The following is a 26,329-nucleotide window of genomic DNA, read 5'->3' on the forward strand; positions in this document are numbered from 1 at the left end:
ACACTTTCCCAAGAGCCGTAAACTGGGGTGCCTCGCTGGACAAGACGTTAGGCATTGTAGATAAGACACCGCTCTGCTGTAGGCTGCTGGCACGAAACAATTTTTTTTTTTCATTTACATTGTGTTGCATCAGGGAGGCCTTGTTGTTTTTGTAAGTTAACTGCGTTTTTTTTTTAAAGGCAGCAGCAAGTTCTTTGCAGTATGTATAATTTTCAGTATTTGCATTGTGCGTACTCAGTTGTGTGTCCACGACAGCATTATGTAACCTAAACCCTTCATGCAGTAGCTATTCCATGACAGTGTAGCACGGACATTTGTCTGCTCATTTGAACACGATGGGCTCAGTTTGTAGTGTACTGGAAGACCTCGGTGAAAGACCTGTTTTTTTTTTATCGTGGCGCAGTCTTATTACGAGAACAACGGCGCGTTAATATCCAACTTTATTTTACAACCCTGCTTTTGGATAAAGTATCGTCTACAATAGAAAAGAAAAAATACACAAGCTATTGTTAAAGCTATTGACATCGTGAGGTCTATACAAAACTAAAGTTTCTTATAATGAGACTTTTGTGTATGCATGTGGGATTTTTTGTATACACGTACAGTAAATTCATAATATTCATAAAATGTTAATCCTGTTCATCGGGTTTTTAAGTTGTCTGATATGTACCTAGAAAAAAATAGATTTGTGCAACGTAATATGCTACACATACACTGCACAAAAATGAATGTGCAGTAGATTTGTCCACAAAATGTACTGCTTAATAATCACTGTTTTTACGGCTTTCGTCATACATAATATCAAAAGCACTTTTTAAATATCTTGCTGGCAAACTTCTGGAAAATGCATGGCGAAACAACACAGACTAAATGGTAGAATGAGCGAGTTATTTCATGAAGGAACCTTTTGTTAAAACTGGATAATACCCAGATATGGGTATCGCTGTAAGAAGTCTGTTTTTCTTGCAAGACTGAACTACTATCCAAACATACAACAACACCCGCAGGGTCTTTGACTGAAGGACCCCGTGTGAAGTAGCTCACAAGATGCCTTTAACAAATGTTTTTAAAAAATGGCGGTGAAGATTTTTGTTACATACAATTATTTCAGTAAATGCACTTAAATATTTTTTTCCTTTTTATTCATTATATTTAAAAGAATTGTGCACTACAAAACTTAACTCATGTACGATTAAGGCGTTATCGTTGGACACCCTAGTGTCCTTACTCGTGAACATCAGCTGAGCCGATCATTCGTTCTGCTTTTTAAAATAACCGGGTTATGATAAATGGCGATATTCTGAGTTTGGGTTTCTAGCTGTATGGCAGTACTTTTCACTTGTTTATAGACCTAGCGCTGTGTCTGAAGGCATTGATTGCATTCTGTAGCTGTCCTATATATGTACGCTGCACTCTAATCTGACCTGTTCAGTGAAGGGTGTTGTGATCTAAATTAGGCTCGCCAAAACAAGCTGTCCTGTTTGAGGCGGTAAACCCGTTTTTGTGATCCACAAAGATCATGTCCGGACCAAATGGAGATCCAAGTGTTTCCATCGAAGTGGGCGAAGACGACGAGTTCAGCGAGGAAGGTAAATGCACTTTGTGATTTTTAAAAGACAAATTTGAAAAATATAACCGCAAGTTATCACTGTTGATTTACGCTGGGCAACAACTGTCCGGTAGCTTAAAATTCTTCTCATCGATACGCTTCTGTTGCTGTGTCATGTTATTTAAATAATCATATTTAATAGTATCTTGTTTCTTAAGCTTGCCGGCGGAATTGTCGTTGACGAGGGTTAGCGTGAGATTGATGTTGAATCAGGGACTCTGTCCGGACAGTTACTAGGCATCAACAGGATCAGGGTTAGGGAGCAGCCCCGGGTGTATCCCAGCAGTGCAGAACTGTGCTTCTGTCGCCGTCTCTTCCAGAGTACGCGGCCATTAACTCCATGCTGGACCAGATCAACTCCTGCCTGGATGACCTGGAGGAGCGCAACGACGTGCTCAATGCCAAGCTGAAGGACCTGCTGGAGTCCAACCGGCAGGCCAGGCAGGAGTTCCGCGAGCAGGTGGCGCCCCCCCCGGGGGAGCCCGCTGAGGGGGACCGCGTGGAGCAGTGAGGGGCGACCAGGAGGAAAGCGTCTGGGGGGCGTTGGGGTGGGGCAAGGAGGATGGTGGGGAAAATATGTTCAGGACTCTATCGGGAAGCACTTTATCCTGAGGTCACTTGCCAGTTTGTAGTCTACGTCATTTGCCAGCTTGGAGATCAGGCGGCAGGGCAGTGCAGCGAGCATCGAGGAATGAGGAATGAGGAAACGCAGAACCGGTGGTGATGTAATCAGGAGATGAAATGGATTAGCTGTCAGGTGTACGCTTCTTGGACCCTCACCGATTCCTTCCTTCTTATTTCAGTGACGTTCTGACTGTGGTTTGTTTGTGAACAGCCGCTGAGGCCCCGCGTCCGGCAGAGGAATCCTACTCTGTTGGGCCCCTGAGCAAGGCCCTTAACCCCAAAACACTGCTCCAGGGGCGCCGTACAATGGCTGACCCTGCGCTCTGACCCCAAGCTTCTCTCCCTGTCTGTGTGTCTCATGGAGAGCAAGCTGGGGTCTGTGAAAAGATAAATTCCTAATACAAGAAATTGCATATGGCCAATAAAGTGATCTGATCCTATCGTGTGGAAGTCTGCAAATGAGGAGCTCTGTGTTCTGTGTTCTGTCGGGCGTGTAGATGGCTGCTGCTGCACACCGTCATCTTGTGGCGTAACTATTTTGTCGAGACCAATTTAGTTCCTGCTAATTCCGAGCTGAGCATTCTGAGCCAAATTCTCATTTTCGGTTTTGAGCCTTTCCTGTCTGCTAAAGGTTTTGAATCTATGCGTCTGCCGTGTTGCATCTCCTGTATTTTCTCAATAAATTATTAGCTTGCAACTTTCACATTTGTTCGACTTATCCATTTATTGTATTAATGAAATGTATTTCAGAGCAGCGGATTAATGATTAATTTATTTTGGGACCCTGCATTGTTACCTGTTACTGTTTCCTGGTAGTTTGAGTGTGTAAATAAAACATAACATGCAGTTGAACTATAATATTGGAGTGTATAGCAATTAAACCAATATATATTTTGGGTCATCAATACACGAGACTTTTTTTATAATTCAAGTGGAGTGCAGAATTTGCTTCACTTTCATTAATCCTGCAATTTCCCACACAGGATCAATCAAGTATCTATTACCTGCTGAAATTACTTGCATTCTGTAGTAACCACGGATTGTAAATATTCAGGACGAAGGTACAAAAGACGTTTGATGCATGTTGCTGTGTTTGACTTTAAAGGACATATGAAAGATTTGCCAATAAAGATTTTAAAATCCCATCAGCAGCAGTGGTATTCTCTTCGGCCAAAACTATTGGTGTGATAATATCGCTTCCATCCGTTTTCTAACTGCTTCATCCTCTTCGGAGCTGCAATCTATCCCAGCAAGCAGGTGGCACGGTACACCCTGGAGAAGACGCCAGTCCATCGCAGAACAGACAGACACAAACACACACTCACACCATGGCCAGTGTTCACAGAAGCCTACCAGAATGTCTTTGGACTGTGAGACCAAACTAGAGCACCTGGAAGAAACCCACATCGACCTGGGGGGAACATACAAACTCCACACAGACAGCACCCCAGGTCTGGAATTGAACCCAGGACCCCAGCACTGCAAGGCATCAATGTCAACCAGTGCACCACCCTAAAAAGCAAACACCCTGTGTTTATAATGAATTGCAAAGGAAAGCATGTGAAGAACTCAACAGGGTTTCCTTAAGATCTTACTCTCAGCCCTCAACTGACACGTGCACACACTGCATGGTATTTTGCATTCTGGGAGCTTGGCTTGTGTCGTGTCTCTTGAGTTACAGCTGAAGGATTCTGTTTCCCTGTCAAAACACTCAAATCTGCTCGTATCATTTCAGTATCATCAAACAACAGAGCTTGTTTGGCCTCAAACCCTCAAGACAGGCAAACCAGTTTAACTCATTTCAGTGCCGCTGTTTACCAGCTGATGTTTGCGGATGTTCAGTTTTTTTTCTTTCTTACAGTACACAGCGCTTTTCAATCCAGAGCAGTCTCGAGGCACTCTACATAAATATACGTACAATCAAATGTACAGTTAGCAGGAAAAAAAGACTACAACAAGTAGTCAAAATAGGAAATGAAAGGAGGTGTCTGATTGCCTGGCTAAGGCAAAATACGTAGAGTAGAGCCTTTTGGTGGTAGGAGTGTTGCTCAGTGGGGAGCTCAGGAAATGAGAATGATGATTTAGACAGATCCTCCTGGAGAAATCCACGGATCAAACCGAACACGATAATCCAAATGAAGTCAGACCGCTTCGCAGCTGAACTGTATCATGACTTTCCCCGGTTTTTAATTCTACGCCCCCGATGCGGTGAGTGGCCTGTGTAACCCCACAAGACACCACATGAGGGCACTACAGCGTGCAGAGAGCGGCAGTGTTTAAAATGACGGCACAAAAAACACGCGAGAATGTGTGAAGTGGGATTCCTCGTGCAGCCTGCGGCTGCGGCAGGTTGTGATTGGGGAGAGGGGATGATAAAACCGTGCAGTCCGGAGGACTGGCAGTCTGTGTGCTTTTAGGTGTAAACGTGGTAAACGGTATAGTAGAAAGCGTCCAGTCTTAACAAATGTTAGGCTGACGCTCGAAGAAAGCGAGGTTTCGAGGTTATTAGATGAGAAAGGAACCTTAATACCGACAGCACCCTTGTCGGGAGGGCCAGAGAAGCCGAATAAGGGAGTTCAAAATCCATCTCCTACCAAAGTGTTGATTTTTTTTTTTTTTAAATGCGACGATAAATATTGACCTGCTCCGACCAGCAGGCTGTGCACTTGCACAAGGTGCACCGACACAGTATAAACGGCAGCGATGTTTTTCTAACCGGATCATTGAGTAGTTCATGCCTTCTGAATGACTATCATTGTGAAAACAGGACGTGTTGGGGTTGATGAAAGCTAATTAAAACTGTTGCTGGAAGATGCACCTAACACCGAGGTCTTCATGTACCCCCACTCCATTAGGCAGTAATGGATCGTTCAGCGTCGTACTAGCTTCTCGTTTGTAGCGAAACATCTCGTCTCTTGGCATAATGAAAGAAGCTGGACCCGGAGGCAAATTGTCAAACTTTTATAAATTAGAAGACTTAAAATACAACCAAAACAAACTGCAGACATTACAAACGAAGCTTCTAAAAAAAACCACACTTGTTTCAGTTATTTGCAAAAAAAATACATTCTAAAAATGCACAGCATTGTTTTGTCTTCCAGATACACTGTTCTGTACCATCACCCTGCACCTCTGCTGTATTCCGACAGGTGGCAGACTAGTGAATTGGCTTGTCTGTGGATGGCATGAGAGTTCTCCCACTCGGCACCTTGTTAGAAAGGCGTTGCACCAGAGCTTGCAATCGGTACTTCAGAAAGGTATAACAGACCAAATGGGTTTTGACAGATTGATGGAGCCCTCTAAGCATTGCACTAACAAAATGAGCACTTTCTAGCAGAAGTTAAATTCACTATCCTCTTATAGGAGGATAAAAACTGTAAACTGTACACTCACAGTTTTAAAGGAATACAGTAGGTTTTTTCAGATTTATCCTTGCTCTTCGGAGTTCGACAACCCTAATCCGCACACGACTGTCACAGTATTTTCACATGGAACCCCAATGTGTCCAATGTGGACACACAGTCATTCCTTGTTTGTTAAGAGGCATTAGGAGAGGTTATTGAATGCCCTGTAGCTTCCCTCTGGGGAAGTAAAAAGAAAAAAAAGTGACTTATTCTGCAAATGCGTCTGATGCTGAAGTGGAAAAGTAGGAGATCTGAGTGCCACAGGGTTTCACTGCCCCTCAGTTCATGTTCCTTAGCTGAAGTAAAAGACGTGACTGGAAAAGATGGGCACTTGTTTGGTGCTGTGCAGCTGCCGGTCTGTAAGCATTTGAATATGCTTACGTCAACACCAGTGAGTGTGTCACTATCAACGCTGCTGGCTTCTAACCTAAGAAGAACACATTTGTTCAATCTATCAAATCATTTGATTGGAAACAATGAAGCTCCCACCTGTCTATCCAAGCTGTCCAGTAGTAGAGTTTGACAGACCTGCCCTAATGCTGTGGAAAGTCTGTCTGGCTGCCTAATGAATCATCTCTCCAGTTGAACAGGTTTTTATGTACAGAACCAATACGCGATTACTTCCTTCCTGAAATCAACTCCAGTGTCTCCTAATTTCATTGTTTTTTTTGTCACATTATGGATCAAACTAAGCTACACACACCCACCCAAACCTAACCTGCCCCCTGTTTAATTATACCTTCATTACAAAGCTGGGCATCCGTTCCACTACGTCAAGACCCTGAATTGTCTTCAGGATCGGAAGCAAAACATCATTCAGTCTCGCTGATCAAACCACTTCAGGGCACACGTCTTCCGTGCTCTTTAACACGGCAACTCCCAGATGCTCGCTCAAAATCTTTCGGTAGAAAAGGAGGGGGACCCTCTTTCTCCAGCCAGCCGACGGTATTTCAGCGCCTCCGGGTCGTCCTTGTGGATCTTCTCCTCGGAGCTGTTGCCCGGGAGCGCCCTGCCGTCAACCTGTCACCCGCCCCCGCCTCCTCGTCCTCTTCTTCCTCGCCTTCCCTGGCTGCCTCTTCCTCTTTGCCTTCAGCGTTAGGGCTCCCCTTCTCTGCCTGCCCAGACAGCACCTGCGGACCATCCCTCTCCGGCTCCTCTTCCCCAGGCTCCTCGGCTGAGGGCCGATCTGGGGAGCCGTCCTTCTCCGACAAGGAACTACGGTTCCCCGGGTCGTCAGCGGGCTGGGCCGGCTCGTCCGCCGCGCAGTCCATGTGGGAGCTCACGGAGTCTGACGTCCCGTCTTCAGAGCCCTCTAGCAAAACACAGGGAGGGCTCGCGGATCTCGTCGGGTCTGGCGAAAAGTCTGTTGTGCCGGGACTTTTGGTCTTACTCTGAGCCGAACCATTGGAGCTACTGTCAACAGCAGCTCCACTAGAGTCAGTTTTGCTTCTGTTGGGGAGATCCGAGCTGGCCTTCTCAGGATCCTGGATATCAGAGGCCGATTTGGGGCCTCCCGGGGTGGCCTGGTCAGAAGACGGGCCGAGGGAGAGAGCGGGTTCGAGGTCGACATTTTTGCTGTTCCCACCTACGCTGGTCATTTCAGGTCCCACCCCTGTGGTTCCCTCTGCTGGCCCCAGTTCCTGATGGTCCTCCAATATGCCGCTGCTGCCTGGCTCCCCTGCCTCTGACAGAGACTCTTCGGTCTCTTCTTGGCTCTTGAGGGCTCTGTATTTCTGTGAATAGATGAGAAATGAGACCGTAAATTCGCAGTGCAGGCCCCTTCAGAACCAACTGCAGCAGACCTTTACTATAGTCAAGTTACAAAACATTGCTTAGTTACATGATAAAGATTAGTCCACGGAATAAGTTGATCGAACAGCAGTTATAATATACCCTGAGAAGGAAGAGTTTGTCATCTCCAACTGGACTCATTAAGTATCTACAAGACGTGGGAAGTAGCTCTATGTACGACTTTGGTTCCATAGGCTGTTTAAGCATTGTTCATTTAAGAAAATCTTTCAGCGATGGACAATATGTAAAGGTTATGTACGTAAAGCTCTTCAAGATCTTTCGCCAGCAAAGACCAAACCTTGCATGAAATAAAATGGGGCCTAGAGAACAATGCCTTGGATTGCTCAGGAATCCAACAAGACAGAGCACGGCCTGCTGCTGCCAAGCCAGGAAAACACATGAAAGCGGGCCTGGTATTACCAATATTACAAATTGCACAGTGTTCAATTCTGGGTGATGCCTGAGTTCTTCTCCCAGACGACGGCCCAGGTTTCGTCACAGCTATGCTGGGAGCGGCTCGCTCGTCCAGCAGCCCCAGAGGACGCCATTTCTGTTCCTCCAATTTTTCAAACGGGCAGCCAGTCTAATAATCAAGCAGCTTAATGAGCCGGCGATTTAAGGCTTAATTCTCCACTAGACCGGCGCTCATGGCACCGAGTCGTGACAGCACCAGCTCTACGTTCCTCTCGTTCCTTTGGCGCTGCTTAGTAGTGTGACACCCTATTCGTGGAAGCTGTGCGTGAATGTGGTTCTAGAGTCTGTCATCTGAAGAGATCTACCGGCTGCCGACCCCTGATCAAGGCTGGTGCAGCTTCTATGTCCTTCTGCCAGTTGTAAATCATTAGGTTCCTGATAATTTCCAAGAATGAGGGCTATCCTGCGGTCCATGTGGGTCCTAGTGCCCCATTATAGTGACGGGGAGGCTAGACTGTAAAACCAAGGTCCTGACTCTCTGTGGTCATTAAAAATTCCGGGGCGTCTCTCGAAAAGAGTAGGGTTGTTACCCCGGTGTCCTGGCCAAATTTCCCATTGGCCCTTACCAATCATGGCCTCCCAATAATCCCCGTCTATAAATTGGCTTCATCACTCTGCTCTCCTCCCCACTGATAGCTGGTGTGTGGGGAGAGTACTGGTGCACTTATGGCTGCCGTCGCATCATCCAGGTGGATGCTGCACACTGGTGGTGGAGTGGGATTCCCCATTACCTGTAAAGCGCTTTGAGTGGAGTATCCAGAAAAGCGCTATATAAGTGTGAGCAATTATTATTATCCTTTATAAAAAAAGAGGCAGGACTTCCCATTTTCCCCTCAATGCACCCAATAAGAGGAAAATCTGTTAAAACAAGCGTCTTGAATGGATTTGTACGGATCGCGAGCTGCTGCAGAGACACAATCGCCCCGAGCCCCTGACCTGGAGGTTCTGGAAGTGCATCTGAGACTTGCAGTGGGACAGCCTGGCGGTGGACTCGAAGTGGTAGAACTTGTGGCACAGCCTGCAGAGGAATCCAGCCACTGGGACCACAAAACTAGAGCCTGTGGGGGGGGAGACGTTGAGGGGAGAGGAGGGGTTAACAGAGGATAGCAGTAAACCCGGTGACAGAGAAGCACGCTACGACAAGGACAGAGTCGGTGCCACAGCCATACCTGGTTGGCGCCAGAAACGTGCCGGAGAGACCTTTCGCCTTCAATCCGAGCCGTGCATGGGTCGGGTTACAGATGCTCACAAATCGAGCAAGCTTCTTTAAAAATACTTCCTTGCAAGACGTTTTGAACGCCACAAGGCTACAGTTGCATTCAGGCCCTTGGAAAATGAGCCAATCCGAATTGCACGTGAACAACGGATGGAAACAAATCTAGTGTTCATGGCACAAGCCTGGAGGAACACTTGGGACAAAGACATAGATGGACGAGGACAAGAGAGACCAATGTTGCAGACAAGACGGCACAGAAGGCGCTGGAAGACCAGTCACTCCTCTTATCATGCAAGATTCTTCAGATCCTGAGTATCTACTTTGTCCTCCTGAGTCAATTCACTGAGGTCAATAACAGAACCAAGCCCGTTCCTGTGTGGGATTAAGGAATCCCCAGCAATAATCTTTAAAGCTACTTAAAAACTTTTGTCATGATCTTCTGCTGCATTGGTACTTATTCTGAGTACTTGAGCATTACTGCACTGAAGAGACAATTAGGAAATTCAACACCAAATGAAGTTTTTTTTTTCTGGTTTGCTCGTAGTCCGTTCAGCAGGACAAAAAGTGAGAAATAATGCAGCTTTGTACTCCGATATTCAACATGTTCTGATTTGCCACCATGGATTTAAGCGGGCAGGGGCTCAAACCCACGGTGCTTTCTGGCTAGAGGGGAAAGCCCTGCTCCCAGTGACTGCCCGTGCAGACCACTCACCGTACTGGGTCTCCGAGTCGTACTCCTCGTCGTCCCTCATCTCCTCCAGGGCCACCTCCCTCTGCGCCGGCCGGACCACCTGCAAGGACACGCCTGGCCGGATCAGAGCTCGCGCACCCCTTAACACCCCTTAGCAACCTTCCAGCTGGCTCAACCAGGAAAGACACTTGCTCGGACTGCTGTCTGAACACTGGGGTTTACAATGGCAACACTGAGCCTGGCCATGACCAGGACCACGTTTTCCAAGCAGCAGCCACAGATCACCAGATCTAGCACTCGGTGTCCAAGATACTCCCCAGTTTCTGACAGATCGTAGCTCCCAACGACATTGAGACCCTCTCATTCAGCGCTGTGGTGTTCGCAGAGTCAGGTAGCATATGACTCTTCAGACTGCTGTAGGAGCTATAGATCTACCCATTTTGCTCTTTTCCGGAGTCGGCTGCTGACTCTTTAAACAACTGGCAATTCCAAATGAAATGGCTATAGAATAGTCAAATATGAATCATACGTCTGCGTACCGTTCTCTAAACACTAACATCAGTATTCGTCTTGGAGAGCTGTTATGCTGCACGCAGCTTCCACAAAAGTTTACCCATCGTGACATAATATGTACTCTGCAGCCTGTCTCTTGCCAGGTCATTTGTTCATGGTTTCTGATCCAATTCATGTCTGCCGTCAGCAATTGAAATTGTACCTGGGCATTGTTCTGATGGCAAGAAAAATAGAACCACTGAATTACTTTTATACCTTAAAAGATGACACCTGCTTTCTTCCCTAACATGACCCCTCCTCATTCAAACTGCAAGTAAAACACTCCCCGTGCAGGACAGCTGGCATCCACAGAACGGCTCAAGAAATTCACATCAAGCAAATCCACAGACAGCCCAGCTAAACTGGCTAAGCCCTGACCAAGAAATAGGAGCTCATCGGCACCCACCTGACCCAGTACCTGCGCACGACAAATTAAAAAATGTGCGAGTCTCACCTGCAAGCCCACAGCACCAACTGCCAGGCTGAGCCATCAGAGGGAAGCCTGACGCAGCTCCTGTCTGTTAACACGTTTATATTCACAAGCTACCAAAGCCCAGCTATGCTTAAACCTTTTATGCACCAGTGACATTGAAATCAGGCAGCTGTGGCTGCGGTTTCAATGACCAATCTCTGAAAATTGGCCTTTACCAGATAAACCGGAACATGAACCGATTCCGCCACCTCACAAATCTATTACATAATGTCTGTGTGCTTAGAAGTACAGGACTGTCTTCTATAATCTCTGGTCTTTGCCAGCTGTCCCAGGCGAGCATGAACACAGGCCTCTTGCCTTTTGGCTATGGGAAGGTTGACTGTCCTCGTCCTCTTCCTCCCCCTCGGTAGGCTCTTCCTCGTAGTCCTCCTCTCCCTCAAAGCAGCCGATGGCATCCACCGTGATCAGCTCCTCCGGGATCTCTGGCCCCCCCTCGTTCCGCAGCTGCGGGGGAGAACATTCACTCTTCATCAGTCTGTCTGGAAATCAAACCGGCCCTCCTAACCTACTGTCAACCCCCCTTTCCAGCCCACTTTACTCTCTGGCACCCCTGATAATATGCCAGAACTGCTCATTTGAGGATAGCAACATCCCTATAGTCTGTACAAACACACAAGCGACTGAAAATGTCTCCAATCTCTCTGGCTCGGATTGCATTCAAAGGCTCTGATCATTCAATGCCGAATCATAACCCTTTTTCTAAAACAAAAAACAAAACAGTTCCCCCCCCCGGAACAGATGCTCCAAGAGCACGTTCGGCATCAAGCCGTTTTGTAGGATCCAATCGAGATTTTACGCGGGGAATGAGAAAGCGACGTGGGGTGGAATCAACTGGAACTAGGGAGCTGCTGGACCAGCGCTCATGAATCTCCCACTGATGAAGTGCTGACGTCTCTTGCCCACCACCGGACCTGCAGAACCCCCGCCACGCAGCCCACCTCCTCCACCCTCTGCTTGTGCTCGGGCGACTTCATGTGCTCCACAAACTTGCGCGGCGTCCTGAAGTGCCACTTGCAGACCGTGCAGAACGGCCGGGACGAGTGCTTGGCTATCTGGGGAGGGAGAGGAGAGTAGATTTGGTTCTTACGGCGTCTTTGTTTTGCTCCCGGCAATCATTCCTGCCGGGGTTTTCCAAAGCAGGAAAAAACCAGCATGGTCGGGGAAAACTGATTTTAAAAAAAGGACAGCAGGGCCTTAATGAAAGGAAAAACCGTGCTCGATTTAGTTGGGCGGATCATTAAAGTGGTTGTGCTGATCCACTATGGTTGGAATTTTTATTTATTAAACAATAACTGACGGTAGGATTCAAGAGGGTTTTGATGGGAACCGAACAGATGGGACATAGTGAACTTCAGCTGTGATGGCGGCCATCTACAACAAAAACCCTGGATTACGGAGAAGCCAGACTTGGTTGTAGGATTCCAGTCTGGCCCTGTTCCTTGAATTGTCCAAGTGAAGGATTCCCACCCTCCCTTTCCCGACACTCAAACTCAAGATATTCCAAAAATACGCCTCTTTGGGTACTTTCATATTGTGATGCCCAGCAGGGGCGTCCCTTTGTAAAACGTATTCAAGCAATCTTGTAATAATTAATACAAATCCCAAAAATACAATGGGAGAGTTGCAGATCAAGCAATTTGGGGCTAGTCGCCGTCGAGTGCAGGGCCGATTTATTGATGTATTGGTGTAGATTTTAAATGCCACAGGAAATCTGTCTAGGCTGGGATTATGGAGCCCAGTCAGAAAACCACCCGCTTAACGCACTGGTTGAATCGTGGAGCACTCAATGCCAGGAACAAGCCCTAGCAGGGTATGGCACAAGGCTGCATGCTCCCCGCCACCCCCCTACCCTCACCTTGTGCTCTCTGGTCCTGCGGTGCTCAATCAGATCCCCGGTGAAGTGGCCCTGGCAGGTGGCACACCATCGCTGCAGCCCCAGCCTCTTCTCCCTGGGACACACCAGCACACAGGTCACCCGAGAGCTCCACACTGCCTGCGCCGTGTCAGCTGCTAGTGGCTCTACCGTCTCGAGAGTGTGCTTACCTCAGAGTCGCAGATTAGTTCATGTGTAAAGGTACTTGGGACACATGTTAAGCCCGGTCACATGATCAAGCACGCACAATGCTGCTAGCCAACGGTGAATGGGATTCTCCAAATAGCAATGCAATGTGCCACCTGGGAAAGCATGGGATGAGTTGGCCAGGGATCTGTCGGCTTTCTAGCCAACTTCACTCCCGTGTCTTGCCGGGCACCTGCAGGCTTACAGCAATGCCAGCGAGAGGCTGTGCTGCTTTCTCTGTGCTCTGCTGTGCTGCAGCACTTACAACAGAACAAAAGGTGCATGGCTCTGCAGATGAGCAGTTCCCCATTTCCTCCGGAGCAAGACCGGGGTCATTGTAATAGGGTGAGCAGGATGGGCATGCTTTCTGCTCCCAACAACTGATTGGACGCAGTCAACTTAACAGTTTAAGTGCACATAAAGGCCTACAGTGGGACTGCAGGAAACGAGACACTGCCAGAGGACTAGGTCTTAAAAAACCATTGCCTGAGCACTGCCAAAAGCAAGGTGGAATTAGTTCATCAGTGTGTTCTCAGCAACAACTGCAGCCTCCTAGGCACTTGCAGCAAAGTGGTGCTATCAGTAAAGCAACGTACCTCCCCTCCAATATGGGGCTGCTTCCTGTGATGTGCTAAGACAAAACCCTGATGGATAATTTGATCTTTCTGGGGAAAACTCTGCTTTTTGCAAAACCTGTTTTGGAATTGAATCCTAGCACGGGGATGTAGGGGAAACAAGCCCTCCTGCTCCTGTCCTCTCACCCTTCCCTGCGTGACCCCTGGAGGGACTCCTTGACCTTCGGCAACAGGGTGACCAGACAGGCGTTGCTCATGTGCTGGATCTCCATCATGCGCTGCTGGTGGGCCAGCCCGTTCATGTGGCTCTGGAAGTTCTGGAAACGGAATAGATAGATAGATACTTTATCGATCCCGTGAGGGAAATTGCAGAAGTCGGGAAGGGCGAAAAAGCTCAGCCGGCTCCTTAAAGCCCTGTTCTTAAAGCACAGCTCGATTTCAAATCTAGCGCTAGGCCACTAATAACCACAAAACTTCCATCAGACAGTCAAGATTGGCGTAATGCCCACCGACTGGAAAAGTGATCCATCCATCCATGAAAGTAATCCAGCAAAAGGGAGAACAGCCTTACTAAGAAATGGCTAAATAAAATTCTTGGATCACCAGCAATCGAACAAGCTCCAGTACTTGGACTGAGTGGCCTAGTCTTGTTTGGGGCCTCTCTCTTCTTATTTCTAATTGCAATTGCTAATCAATAGTTTAGTAGAGAAGCACCAGAGGATCTTGTTTAAGACTTGTGGTATAGGGACACAAAATTGCCAAGTGGCTGAACTGCGCTGTTACTTCGTAACTTTTTCATTTGAAGAGAACAGACGCACAGCTACTCCCTCCATTACACAGTGCCTGGCTCTTATGAGCTGATCACCTTTTATGGAGCAATCGGAAAAGACTGTGCCGTTTCCAGTCCCTCTCACTTAGAACCAGGATGCAGCGTTTTGACTGCATGTTCTTCTTTCACAATCTACCCCCCACAAAATAAGACACTTGAAGAACTGCTAGTCCGTTAGATGGAAGAAACGCAAAGGATCTTGGCATGCTGGAGAAATGCTCAATACCAGGATTACCGGGATCCGTGGAAGCTCAGATGGCAAGGGCGTCTATCTCTGGACCGGAAGGTCCCGGGTTCAAACCCAGGTAGGGGCAAGCAATGTAGCTTACTCTAATTACTTCCTGATGGCTCCCAGGTCCACTCAGCCTTCTTTTAAAATGAGTACAGGGGGTTAATCCTTATTAGAGCAATATTACCCTTCCGGGGGTAAAAGACCAGCCAGAGCGTGATGCTGACCACATCACCTCTACCTCCAGTGTCGGATGCTCGAGAAAAATGGTCCTTTTTGGTCCTACCCATGGGCCTATTATGCCCTGAAAAGGGACCTCCCCACCTACCAGGATTACTGAATCCTGGGCGGAGCGGTGGCTCTGTGGCTCAGGATCTGCGCCTGTGACTGGAATGGTTGCCGGTTCAAATCCCGCGGGCCGGCGGAGGAATCCTACTCCGTTGGGCCCCTGAGCAAGGCCCTTAACCCTAACTGCTCCAGGGGCGCCGTACAATGGCAGACCCTGCGCTCTGACCCCCAAGCTTCTCTCCCTGTCTGTGTGACTGTGTCTCCATGGAGAAAAGCTGGGGTATGCGAAAAGACGAATTCCTAATGCAAGAAATTGTATAGGCCTAATAAAGAAATATTATTATTACTGAAAGGACTGAAGTGGCCCTGATTCGGAAGCAGGACCCCACACGTCCGTACCTGCTGGTTGTGACAGGTGATGCTGCAGATGTAGCAGTAGAACCTGTTGGCCCCCTCGCAGTCGGAGTTCCGCTCGCTGCTCCTGGAGGCCAGCTCGGACCCGCTGGTGCTGAAGGCCCGGCTCTCGCTGCTCTGCTGGATGGTCACTTTCAGGGAGGCCCCTGCGCCCAGGACCTGAGGACGGCAGCAACGTGCCCCTGAAAACTCGTCCTGAAACGACTCGATCTTTCTTGCAAACTCCTCCATCAGAAACCGCTCATTTCCCGGGCGTGTCCTGTACAAGCCCCTCATTTTCCTTTTGTTAAAGGCGCCGGAATAGAGGAAGACCTCACTGAGAATACGGCGTGCGGTTTTGGTCATAATACGGCAAAAAAGAATATAACAGCCACGGGAAGAATTCAGAGCAACAGGAATTACTCCTGGTCTCAGGGGATTCGAAATAACAGACAACGGAAGGGAGCTAGATCTCTTCAGTCTTGAACAAAGGAGATTTTATCTAACTTTATAAAACCGTAAAGGGTGCAGATATAGTGAACCCATGAGACTTGTACCCTTGGTTGGAAACAAGTGGGAACTATAAAGGAATAAATTAGCATGAAGAATAGGAAACGCTTCTTTATCCAAAGAGTTGTGGGTGAGAGTTGAAACAGTCTTCCCAGCCAGGTGGTTGAGGTCCGAACTCTTGGCTTAAGAAATGGCTGGAAGGAATCTTATATTAACTTTACTATTAAACTACCATATCTGTTCCTAAACCACCCACAGGGAACATCAGGCCAACTGTCTTAGCCACTTTCCCAGGTAAATAACACAATGGTCTAAAATACAGCAGATTTCCTATGAGCCAAATGCACAATCTTATAAACCTTGCATATTAGCATTTTTGCCTTTGTGGTCCTTTTCTTATACCATTTTTAAAATTATTATGCCTTTTGCTACAAAAAGTATATCTTCAGAGCAAAGTTTACAAAGACTGCTCATCTACGTCTTACAGAAACAGTTCAAAACACACGCAACTGCCATAGCACTGAAATTTAGTTCTAAATACAGCTTCATTAGCCATTGATCACTAGCCCAGATTACCCTTTCCCAGCATTCTGGAAGACTTCTCACAATGTACTGTATTGTGGCTTTGACGACCAGTTTTAGACCCCCTGTATCCCATCATCCCCCACCCACCTCCGCCGCTCTGCTCTCTTCAACAAACTCTACAGCCTCTGGTCCATCTGCACTTCCTCCTTCTTCCAGAACAGCACATTCTGTTGGACAAGAGAACATGGATCAGTGATCCCCCATACTGGGAATCTTTCTTAGGCGATAATTCTAATGGACGAAAACATCATTCCACTGGATTGGCTTCTACCACTAACACTGCTCCCGATGTCCCAATGTTCATGGCTGGTTCGGACGACATACAAACCCACAGATATTGAGCCATGCCAGAAATACTGTAAACGTTACGCGAGTATAATTTTTTTGCAGCGTTGCTCTCTTTTAAAACTATTGTATTAAGCAATTAATCATTTCTGACTTATGACGTAATGGTAACATAAGTGAATTTTACAACACTCTGCACAGTACAGAAACCACACACCTCCAGGCTCTGTGTCTTCCACTGTACTTTTATAATCTGCGGTCAGCGTTTCAGCAGAAGCAGCAGCAGTCCCTATATCCTCTTCAGATCTGCAAAGGAAATGCAACCTGGGATAAAAACCCAATTAAGCACATCCTGTATAATAGTTACTGCTCGGATTATTAAAAAGGGACAATGTGAAACACTGAATGTTGGACATTCCTGCCATGAAGTATTCAAAAGAAGCACAATTAAAAAAAAAACAACCTAGTGTAGCACCAATAAAGATTTTTCCATTGACGGGTTTATATACCTTATACTATATATGGAGACAGTGGTTCATGACCAATGAGCCGTGATCATTGGATGTCATGTCATAAAATACAACCCAGGATGTGTAAAAAAACGGAAAGAAAAATAATCATTCAGGCATGGGCCTTTGGAGACTGTTTTAATTCTCTAGATTGACTCTGTGCAATTAATATTCACAAATAAGTTGTGCCTTCTCACCTTTCAATGTTAACAGCTCAAACAGGAAGCGCACCTTGAGCTATCTGCTTGACACTGCGGATCACTCTCCTCCTCTTAGCCCTTGCTGACCTGTAGACTTCTGGTACTTTTCATCCCTGGTCTTCTTGAAAACACCTCAGGTATCCTGGTGCGTTCTATTCTCTGCTCCTTCCTATCTGCAGGTGTTCCCCAGGGGTCTACCCTGGGTCCTCTACACCCACTCTGAGTTTTTTATCTCCACCTCCTTTTTATTCACCCATCCTTCTTTCCCTCATTCTGACAATCAGGTCTTCTCCCACATCTCTGCTTCTCCGATAGCCATCTCCTCCTGTGTACCTCTCCATCTCTATTCCTCCACCCTCTACTCTCACCTGTTAGGGTGCAACAAACTACCCACAAATTCAGACTGCTCAGTCCCTGATCGTCTTTCAGCATACTACACCCATCCTTTCAGCTCTTAACTACATCCTTTAGTTATTCTTACACTCCAGTCCACTGTTTTTAAAGCACAGTCTGGCAATCTGCTTTTTCACTGGAACCACAGAACACACCAATAGGGTTTCTGCTTTGTGTTCACACTCCCTTTACAATACTGTTTTCATACTACTTCATTTTTGAGCAGCACTTGAGGTGTCAGTCTTTCTTTGCTAGCCTGCCTTACTTTGCTCTCCTTTATTGTACTTATTTTACTGCAACACTTTTCAAACAATGTACTGGTACTGGTACAGTATCTACGCACCCGATGCAGGCTTTTGATGACCATGCAAATGAACAGGTTTTGGTTTCAATTCATACCTCTCTGTTCGCTGCCTTTTCACCACAGGCTCTTCTTGATCAGCTGAGGGCTGAGTCTGGCCATCTGGGACTGCAGCGTTGTCCTCTGTACAGACAACACAAAAGTCACAACCGTTTTTCCCTCCAGAGAGCGGGTCTAAAATAGTGCTGTAAATGTGTCTACAAATGAAATACCAGCTCTGTCGGACGGATCTGAGAATATACAGAAGTATACCAATTTAATACAAAGCAGCTTGTCAAATCAGTGCCTCTGCATAGAGATTTCCACCCTAAAGGGTACCAAAGCATTGTAAACACAAAAGGGGAACCATTTCATCCATTAAACTTTCGGCTAAATAAAGGGGAATCTTACAGAGACCAGATTGTGCAAGACTGGGAATAAATTTAGACAGAACCTTGGGGTGACCCAATTAGTGAGGATCTCGGCTTGAAGTCATATCTGAAGGATGTCTCCATACTGGGTTGTTGGGATTGGACGTTCTGGTCTAGATGGAAATGTGCTACCTACTGGTCCATCAAAACCACTAAGAGATGCTTCCTGATTTCAGGTCAGCCAATCAGTACTAACCATTCCAGCCTAAGCATCTCAAGGTTATGGAGATCTGACCTAATCTTCGAAGGTGAAAGAGCTGCATTAGACCACCTATTGCTTCTGCAGTTCTTGAAGAATGAAAGTATGCAAGTATGCAAATGAATATACATTAAAGCTTGAGTAGGGAGCTGTGTCAGCATGCGTGGGCGGCAAGGAACAGGTAGAGGTTTATTCCATACTGAAAGGAACCAAAAGCGACAATGTTTCAGGTGTGAAGAAGGCTCCACAGCCGAAACGTTGTCTCTTTTCCCTTCAGCATGGAATAAACCTTTACGATTAAGCTGGTTGCAAACCGAAAGATGTTCGTAGCGCACTCTACACCCCTTAAGAGTAACACTTGAGTCCGATTCTTTTCGTACACATATACATCCGACATGGGGCACACAGAGCGCCCCACTCCGGCTTTTACAGGTCATCAAGCAGCGACTGATCGCAATCCAAAGGGACAGGTGGTGAGAATCCCCATGCAGGGCATTAGTGTTAAATCACTTCTATACCTTTCACGGTACACGTCAAAGTGCTGTACAATTATCCCACGTGGACACCCAACGGGAAATCAACGCTTTAAAAAATAAAACCCAAGATGCGATTTAAAAGTGCTCAAGATCTGAAATGTGCAGGGAGCTCACTTCCCCCAGTACTAGAGGGACAGGAAAGGAAACAGAAATGAAGAGAAATGGGGACTATGGCTATTGGTGGCACCTCCCTAATAGGAGTATTACAAGCTAGAGCTGTACTGTGAGTGGAAACAAATACCCACATGTCCCGTTGCCACTCGGCACATGCTCAGATCACATTCGGTTCCACCTGCCCAGAAGGCAGGAAGGGGGCAGCCATACCTCTGGAGACTGCCCTGTCGCTGGGCTCCCCTTCACTGCCACCCTCCGGTCGGACCTCCCCGCTGGGCGGGGGCCGCTGGTCACTCTCTCTCTTCCTTTCTGGGAGCCTTGCAAAGTCCTGGGGGGGTCAGGAAAGGGGACGGACCAAAACATAACAAAAAAACTCACTATTGACTTGCATCACACAACTTAAAGGAGGAGCCCTCTTTCTGCCATTTTAGACCGCGTTAGGAGCGTAGACCCAAGATGTTCACTAATTCTGAAGACAAAATGGTTTCCTGCAACTTGTCGTTGGGTTGCAGGAGGAATACCGGAAACACCCCCTGCTCACCTGCCAGGCATTTGAACTTCGTCCTGCCTGTGACTCGCTCTGACAGATGCCAAGATCCTGGTCGGGATACCGAGGTGTAACAGAGATTGATTACCGCTGCATTTCGGCATCTGCGTTCGTCAGCGGTCAAGGTTCTACTGCAAAAATAACACCTGCTCCCTGCCAACATGCCCACTTGTCCAGATGGAGGCCGAACTCTGTAATCCAGGTGGTGACGAGGCAGGCAAGAGAAAGAGTTTGCCAACACACGATACGGTTTTTTGACAAAAACGAGGCAGCCGAGTCCTGGAAATCATACTGTTTTATGCGATTGTTTAAGACCTTATTACGCTTAAAAGTACTGTACGTCAGCGAGTGGAAATCTCCCCCTCCGTTGGGAAAAACAGCTTTCCCCCAAGTTCGGCTTGAGCACTCCTCACCTTGTAGTGACGGCTGTGGGGGTGGTAGTGTCGGGGAGGAAAGCCCATGACGGGGGTCTTGATGGCCACTCCCATGGGCGCAGGCCCCAGGAGGGATGGCCGGGCCCCAGCAGGGAAGAAGGGGGGGAACTGCTGCCCACCCATTGCGAAGCCACGCAGGTTTCCTGGACGGGGAAACAGACCAGTGGGGGTTAGAGACCAGGGCGCCCACACGAGATGGGTCTGGGTATCGAAGCGCGCTCTTCCTGCTGAAGCGTCCTGCACTGGCAAAATAAGAAACAGGCTTCTGGTCTTGCATCGTCAATACATCTGACACAGGATTTTTCAAACAGGTGGCGGTGAGGAGCTAAAGTAGCACCCCTTTTACTCCACTACTAGGTGTGGCCCCAGTATGTGACATACTCTGCCCCTAGTTGGAGCAGTTCCAGGGATCTGCGCACTTATAAAATCACAAAGGTGACATGCAGAGCTGTCTGAAAGTACTTTCACGCGTAAGACCTGCAGATCTACTGTTAAACTCTGCCCGTCTGGCCGCTCCCACAGAAGCAGGTCAGCTGCTCCTGCATTCCCCCAGTTTCCCAGGCCTGGAAATCAGGTTTGCACATTTCCGTGTCTTTTAAAATGAGTATCGAACAACTTGTGTTTCAATGCAGGAGAAAAAAAAAAGAAATTAATTAAATGGAAGTCAAATGTTAATGACGAGCCAACTGTTGAACTGTCCGCAGTCCCTTTCCATGAGGAGGCTGAATGACACACAGCAAATGCGGTCAAAAAGCAGCAGTCTGGAAGTCACGCTAAGCAGCTGTTGCGTTCCCCACTGATCAATTCTTCAGTCACTCAAATACAACAAAATAGAATAACGCTAATTAGAGGAAGCAGCAACAGTTATCCCACTCAGGTGGTACAGAACTGTGGCTTCCCACTCTGTTCCTGATGAGTTCTGGTATTTATTCCAACTTGGTTCGCACTAATTGATTTCGATTTTCTATTTGAGGAGCATCTTGAAATGTCCTTGAAACTTTCGTTCTTAACTTGGAAGGCTGTTTGGAATTAGTGGACTAATTACCAAGAACACCGCTCAATCGAGTGTCACCTTAAATGTTACCAGCTTGATCCGTGCAGAATGTTTTTTCCCCTTGTGGGGAATATTTGACACGATTATTCCTACCCGCTGCTATGTCTATCATCATAAATTCTATTAAGAGCTGTGTAAACAAAAAAAAAATAGGGAGACATTATTAAAGGATTATTAGGTTTTTTTTTTCCTGCATTGTGGAGGAGAGACTGTATACCAGTGCTGTGTGCATAGTCTTTAAACCAAGGACTGACTGAAAAGATAAAGTATAGCTAAACAAGCAGATCCATTAAAAGCATCAGTGATTATGATCTCAGATGGAACAACAACCAGTGAAGATGGGGAGTCACAGGACTGTGGATACAAGCCACTGGGCAGGAACACAATCATTTCTGCAATCAATGAAAACCTCCACAACAAATCACGCCACATCTCCGATGAAAGACCTCTCCAGAACTCGGTCTGAAAGGAACACCAGATGGACAATACATTTTAGAACTACTGTACATGTACCGTCCTCCAGTTTTCTGCATGCAAATGTTTTCTTTCCCAAAATAAGAAGCTGACGTTCTTCCATGTGTTTCTTGGTGCAAAAATCCTGCATTTCTGATGGTTTCCCATTGCATGAAGCCCCTTCAAGCCCCAGACATACTGCTTGCTGTAGAAAATGTAAATATGCTGGTAGGAGATTTTAAATATACATTCAGAACATAACTCACATCCAGAAATAGCAAAAGCAATTGAAAGATTAATAATATTTGTTTCCATTGTATACCCACCACATTACATGTACAGTATACTACACTACCTCTACACCCCTTGCACATGAGCCTAAAAAGGTGATAACAGCATTTCTGAAAAGCCTGTTCTTATATATTGAAATAATAAACGGACAGAGATTCAGAAAGTTGGCGTACGTGTGGGGAAGCCTATAATCGGGGATCTCTGTACACTGTCCAAATGGAATACCTAATTCACCCGAAGTCACAGTTTTTCCATATGCTTGATCCAGAGAGCTGGCATTGCTTGCAGCCTGCTTGGCCAGCCTATTCCCGACACCCTCTTCTTCTCCACCAGACCTTCTCTGGACTGCATGTGACAGCAGGAGCTGTGCAGCGACCCCAGTCTGTACCAGCGGCGTTGGGCATCTTGGGAACCGGATGCCTGAAACAGCCACGGAAGGAGAAGACTGACAGTACCTTGCATCTGCTGCATCAGCAGGGCGCCCTGGAGCATGGGGTTGGGCCCGATGAGGGTGGTCTGGGTGGCAGAGCACAGATTCACCATGCGGGGTGAAGGAGGAGGAGGAGGCGGCGGTGGGGCCTGCGTAGGTGGTGGCAGCGGCCTGTCGCCAAAACACAAAAAGGCAGAGGACACGAGACGCGGTCAGGACCACCCAGCGCCAGTCTCAACGTCAGGGTGCTGTCCCAGCCCGCCTGAACCCCCACTGACTCCTAGCAAACTGATCTGCGAGACTGCGTGTCTGCGAGTGTGACCGCTTTGGATTCATGCCTCTCCAGCACCTGCAAGACGCCAGCGGGTCATTTATTCTCTTTTGGGAGGGCGTGCTGGGAGAGCCCAACAGCAGCAAGATCTTTCCAAAGAGGAGTGTGTGAGGTGAGATGTTAAGTGTCGTTAACAGTTTTAATCAAACCGTCAATGCTCAAACTCAACTCTTTCAAGGGCGAAATGTAAAGTCTGCAAGAGTACAATACAAAAATCATACACTACTATGTTGATTGGATGCAGTGCCTTGCTGAAAGATTCAGAACCCTCCTACGGTGTTCCTTTCTGTAAAAAACCCAAAATGATACCTACACTATTTTCAAACTTTCTCAGTCAAAACCTGAAGAGTCAAATTGAATATTTCTAAAGGGTCAGCAGATACAGTGAATGTCAGGGGAAAAAAACTGGGATGTTGATTACAAAGGTACTGTATTCAGACACACAAACTGCTCCAGATCCCTCAAGTTGCTTAAGGATTGCTTATGGTCAGCATACTGCACGTCTTTCTACAGATTTGCTATAAGACTCAAGTCAGATCTTTGATGGTGCCACACAAGAACATTCACTTTCTTATTCTTAAACCACTCCAGCGCAGCCTTGTGCTTTAGTTAGATCACTGTCCTCCTGAAAAGTGAATTTTCATTTCTACGTCTTTACCTGCTTTAGTCTAATATCCCTCGATATGCCTGTACTTTGCTCCATTTCCCTAAAATATCTTAAATTAATGTCCACAAAGGGTGTGTCCACTTTTTTGCTCGATTTTATCATGTTAAGATTAATGCTTAATAAATATTCCACCACTAATGAGTTATATAATCTAATTTATTTTGCCTAAATATCTTAATTTAAAAGTTTCACTTCCTTAACATAAAAGGCCTTGTACTTTATTTGTGATTAACGCCATGTTGCTGTCCGATTATCACAGATCAATAGTTTTTAAAACCCTCTCCAATGTTTAGCAAACGATAACGGGTACCCCCAGACAAGCCAATCACTTTTTTAGGACTTAAAACAAGTTGTACAGTATTTCGTTTCATAGTCTAACGAGAGGAGACGGGTGAGATGAGATAAAATTAATGTTTTATTTCAAGGTGGGCGATATACACTAGGGTTACAAATATTTTTTCGCAAAAAGGCAGCACACCGTTATAAATTAGCTGCAGATCACATTGGTATAAAAAAAATCTAGATACTTCAACACGCACATAAATGATCAAATATATTGCAGATATGCAATAAATTGAGGCTCCTGTCAGTTATTTGAATACCTACTGCGTAATTGTTCCGTGTAAACCAACAGGTAGTTCATTCAACAGAACACTACTTCCTGTTATAAGAAAATCATTTCGCTCCTAATAAGATTTGTGTTATTGAAATAAACTCTTTACTATTTCCGTAGCATGTGGATGGAGGGGGGGGGTGGGGGGTAAATGCGACATTTTTTTGCCTACGATTTCTCGACTTCGCGGCCTTCAATCCCCGGCCTGGATTGGGCTCTCTTACCGGCCTCCCTGGTGGTGGTGGTGGTGGTGATGGTGAGGAGGCGGCGGCGGCGGCGGTGGAGGCGGAGGAGGAGCTGGCTGGTGTTGGAAAAGCTGTTGGAGCTGCCGGAGGTGCTGATGAAATTGCTGCTGTTGGTGATGGTGGTTGAACATGTTGTCGCCGTGGAAACGCTACTGCTGACTATAATTACAGAAGAAAACGGAGGCAAGCAGTAAGTAATCCATAATAAACCTCTTAGAATTACTCATACTCACACGAGTATCTACGCTGTGACATCGCGGTGGATCTTGACGTTTAATACCGAGCAATAACCTCGCTCTCCAAAAATAGGAACTAACTTTTGATTCATTTGCAACTGAATGCACAAAAGCCACTGCTCACTCGCTCTGCATAATTCAGTGAATGAGTGCACTAGCTACAGCTGACAAAAACAGCCTAGTAACATACAGTACAAAGCGCATCTTGTACACACAGCAGGTGAATTGGGTGTTTTCGCAATCCAGTCATAAACCGCAAGATTTATCGACCCCCCCACACCATACAAAAAAAATGAACAGAAAAGGCGAAGTGCTTCACTTCGAATAATAAAAAGGCAATGTTCAATGAAAGGCTCTAGAGCCAGCCTCCCTGTCTGTAATCGCACTGACACAGGAACTGTACACAGCGTAATACTCCGAACTTGGCAATACACAACTTCAGGAATCCAGTTACATGCTCAGGGAACATTTAAATTCAACCTGTCGTCGCTCCTGTCTGTCCTGTTGATTATGTTTTTTTGTCCCACCGGCAGCTGTGCCTGCTATTTTCCTTGAAGCAATTCTACTGTACTTGCTTTTTAGGAGATCGTGCGCTTTGTCACTGAAGTCTGTGGTTCCCTGACATCGCCTCCGGGAGGACGGGAGGACTGTATGCAGCGTTTTTATAATTAAAGATGGACGGGGGAGGTACTGTACGTGACATCGCTGGTCTTCGTTAATTAAGCCATCTCCCTTGGGCCCCCTTTCCTGAGAAGGGAAAACCTTTGAAGACGCCAAAAAAAAAAAAACGCTTCCAGGGTAGTGTGTGCAGTGAGCCGCATTCAAATGGCCCGTTTAAATACCTCGTATTTATAAGCAATGTAGGACCAGGAGGACAGTTCACTGCTGTGCAAGTCGACTGGAATTCTATTTATTATTAATAGAATTTTCTATTATTGCAGAGGTGATCAGTCAGGGGAAAAAAAACACTTATTTAACTTCTCGAATGAGCCATGCAAACAGGCACCATTGTTTGTTACCATAGTCAAGAATACCTAAAGCACAAGCGTGTCAGCCTGCATCCCACTGTCTATAACATGGTGTCAGAAAACCAGTAGCCCTGGGCAGGGGTGTGACTGGGAAATTGTTCAGGGTCCAGCTGTAGTGTCTACACAGGGCCAGACTTCGGTGTTGGTAGGCCCTGGGCACCCCGAAAACTTTCGTAGGCCCTGAAATCCAGCACTATATCTCCAAGCAGTGAAAGATACCCAAAAATCAATTAATTACATCTAGCATCCTAATATCTTCATCTAACTGTGTTTTCTCCAGGTGACCTAGTTTTCTGCTGCTTTCCAAAGCCATGCTGGCTAGCTTAATCAGGGTATTTAAAACTGTCCCTACTGTGTTTACATGTGACCTGTTCTGGGTTCTGTGGTGTCCCATCCAGGGCGTAGTCTTGCTTTGTTCTCTATGCTTCTGGGGTAGGCTCATACTCCAAAGTCTTTGTAAGAGAAGGAGTCATTCTGATAATGTATAACAAGGGCAAAGATCTGTAACCAATAATGATATGGGTATGAAGTCTATTGGTATGCCAATATATGTGTTTTTAATGTCTTTTCATTACATTACGTATTATAGGTTAGAGCAAACATATTTAAAGAGAACCTATTAAAGGCTTGACATCCAAAGACTGAGTTGTGCCATCTTTTCTTTCATAATA

General features: G+C 46.6%; 2 protein-coding genes across 3 annotated transcripts; one reads left to right on the forward strand and one right to left on the reverse strand.

Annotated features, from left to right (window-relative positions):
* Positions 1 to 10: 10 nt before the first annotated feature.
* On the forward strand, positions 11 to 3,378 carry bbln (bublin coiled coil protein). 2 transcript variants are annotated; one of them, XM_088615579.1, is made up of 3 exons: positions 11 to 151; positions 1,517 to 1,589; positions 1,930 to 3,378. In XM_088615579.1, the coding sequence occupies exons 2-3, from the start codon at positions 1,520 to 1,522 to the stop codon at positions 2,118 to 2,120; spliced, it is 261 nt and encodes an 86-aa protein (XP_088471705.1). In that variant the 5' UTR covers positions 11 to 151; positions 1,517 to 1,519; the 3' UTR covers positions 2,121 to 3,378. The 2 variants fall into 2 exon arrangements, with proteins under 2 accessions (XP_088471705.1, XP_088471707.1); XM_088615581.1 differs by having other exon boundaries at positions 63 to 199.
* A 1,801-nt stretch (positions 3,379 to 5,179) lies between these two features.
* On the reverse strand, positions 5,180 to 24,525 carry ciz1a (cdkn1a interacting zinc finger protein 1a). Its single transcript, XM_088614649.1, has 15 exons — positions 24,374 to 24,525; positions 22,564 to 22,709; positions 20,290 to 20,453; positions 19,540 to 19,657; positions 18,109 to 18,193; positions 16,825 to 16,913; positions 16,410 to 16,489; positions 15,234 to 15,407; positions 13,675 to 13,805; positions 12,710 to 12,803; positions 11,793 to 11,906; positions 11,152 to 11,298; positions 9,831 to 9,909; positions 8,839 to 8,960; positions 5,180 to 7,370 (listed from the first exon to the last, which is right to left on the reverse strand). The coding sequence occupies exons 1-15, from the start codon at positions 24,523 to 24,525 to the stop codon at positions 6,588 to 6,590; spliced, it is 2,478 nt and encodes an 825-aa protein (XP_088470775.1). The 3' UTR covers positions 5,180 to 6,587.
* Positions 24,526 to 26,329: the final 1,804 nt, after the last annotated feature.

The sequence above is a fragment of the Lepisosteus platostomus genome, chromosome 21 (genome assembly GCF_059453375.1).
Source record: "Lepisosteus platostomus isolate fLepPlt1 chromosome 21, fLepPlt1.hap1, whole genome shotgun sequence".
Lineage (NCBI taxonomy): Eukaryota > Metazoa > Chordata > Actinopteri > Semionotiformes > Lepisosteidae > Lepisosteus > Lepisosteus platostomus.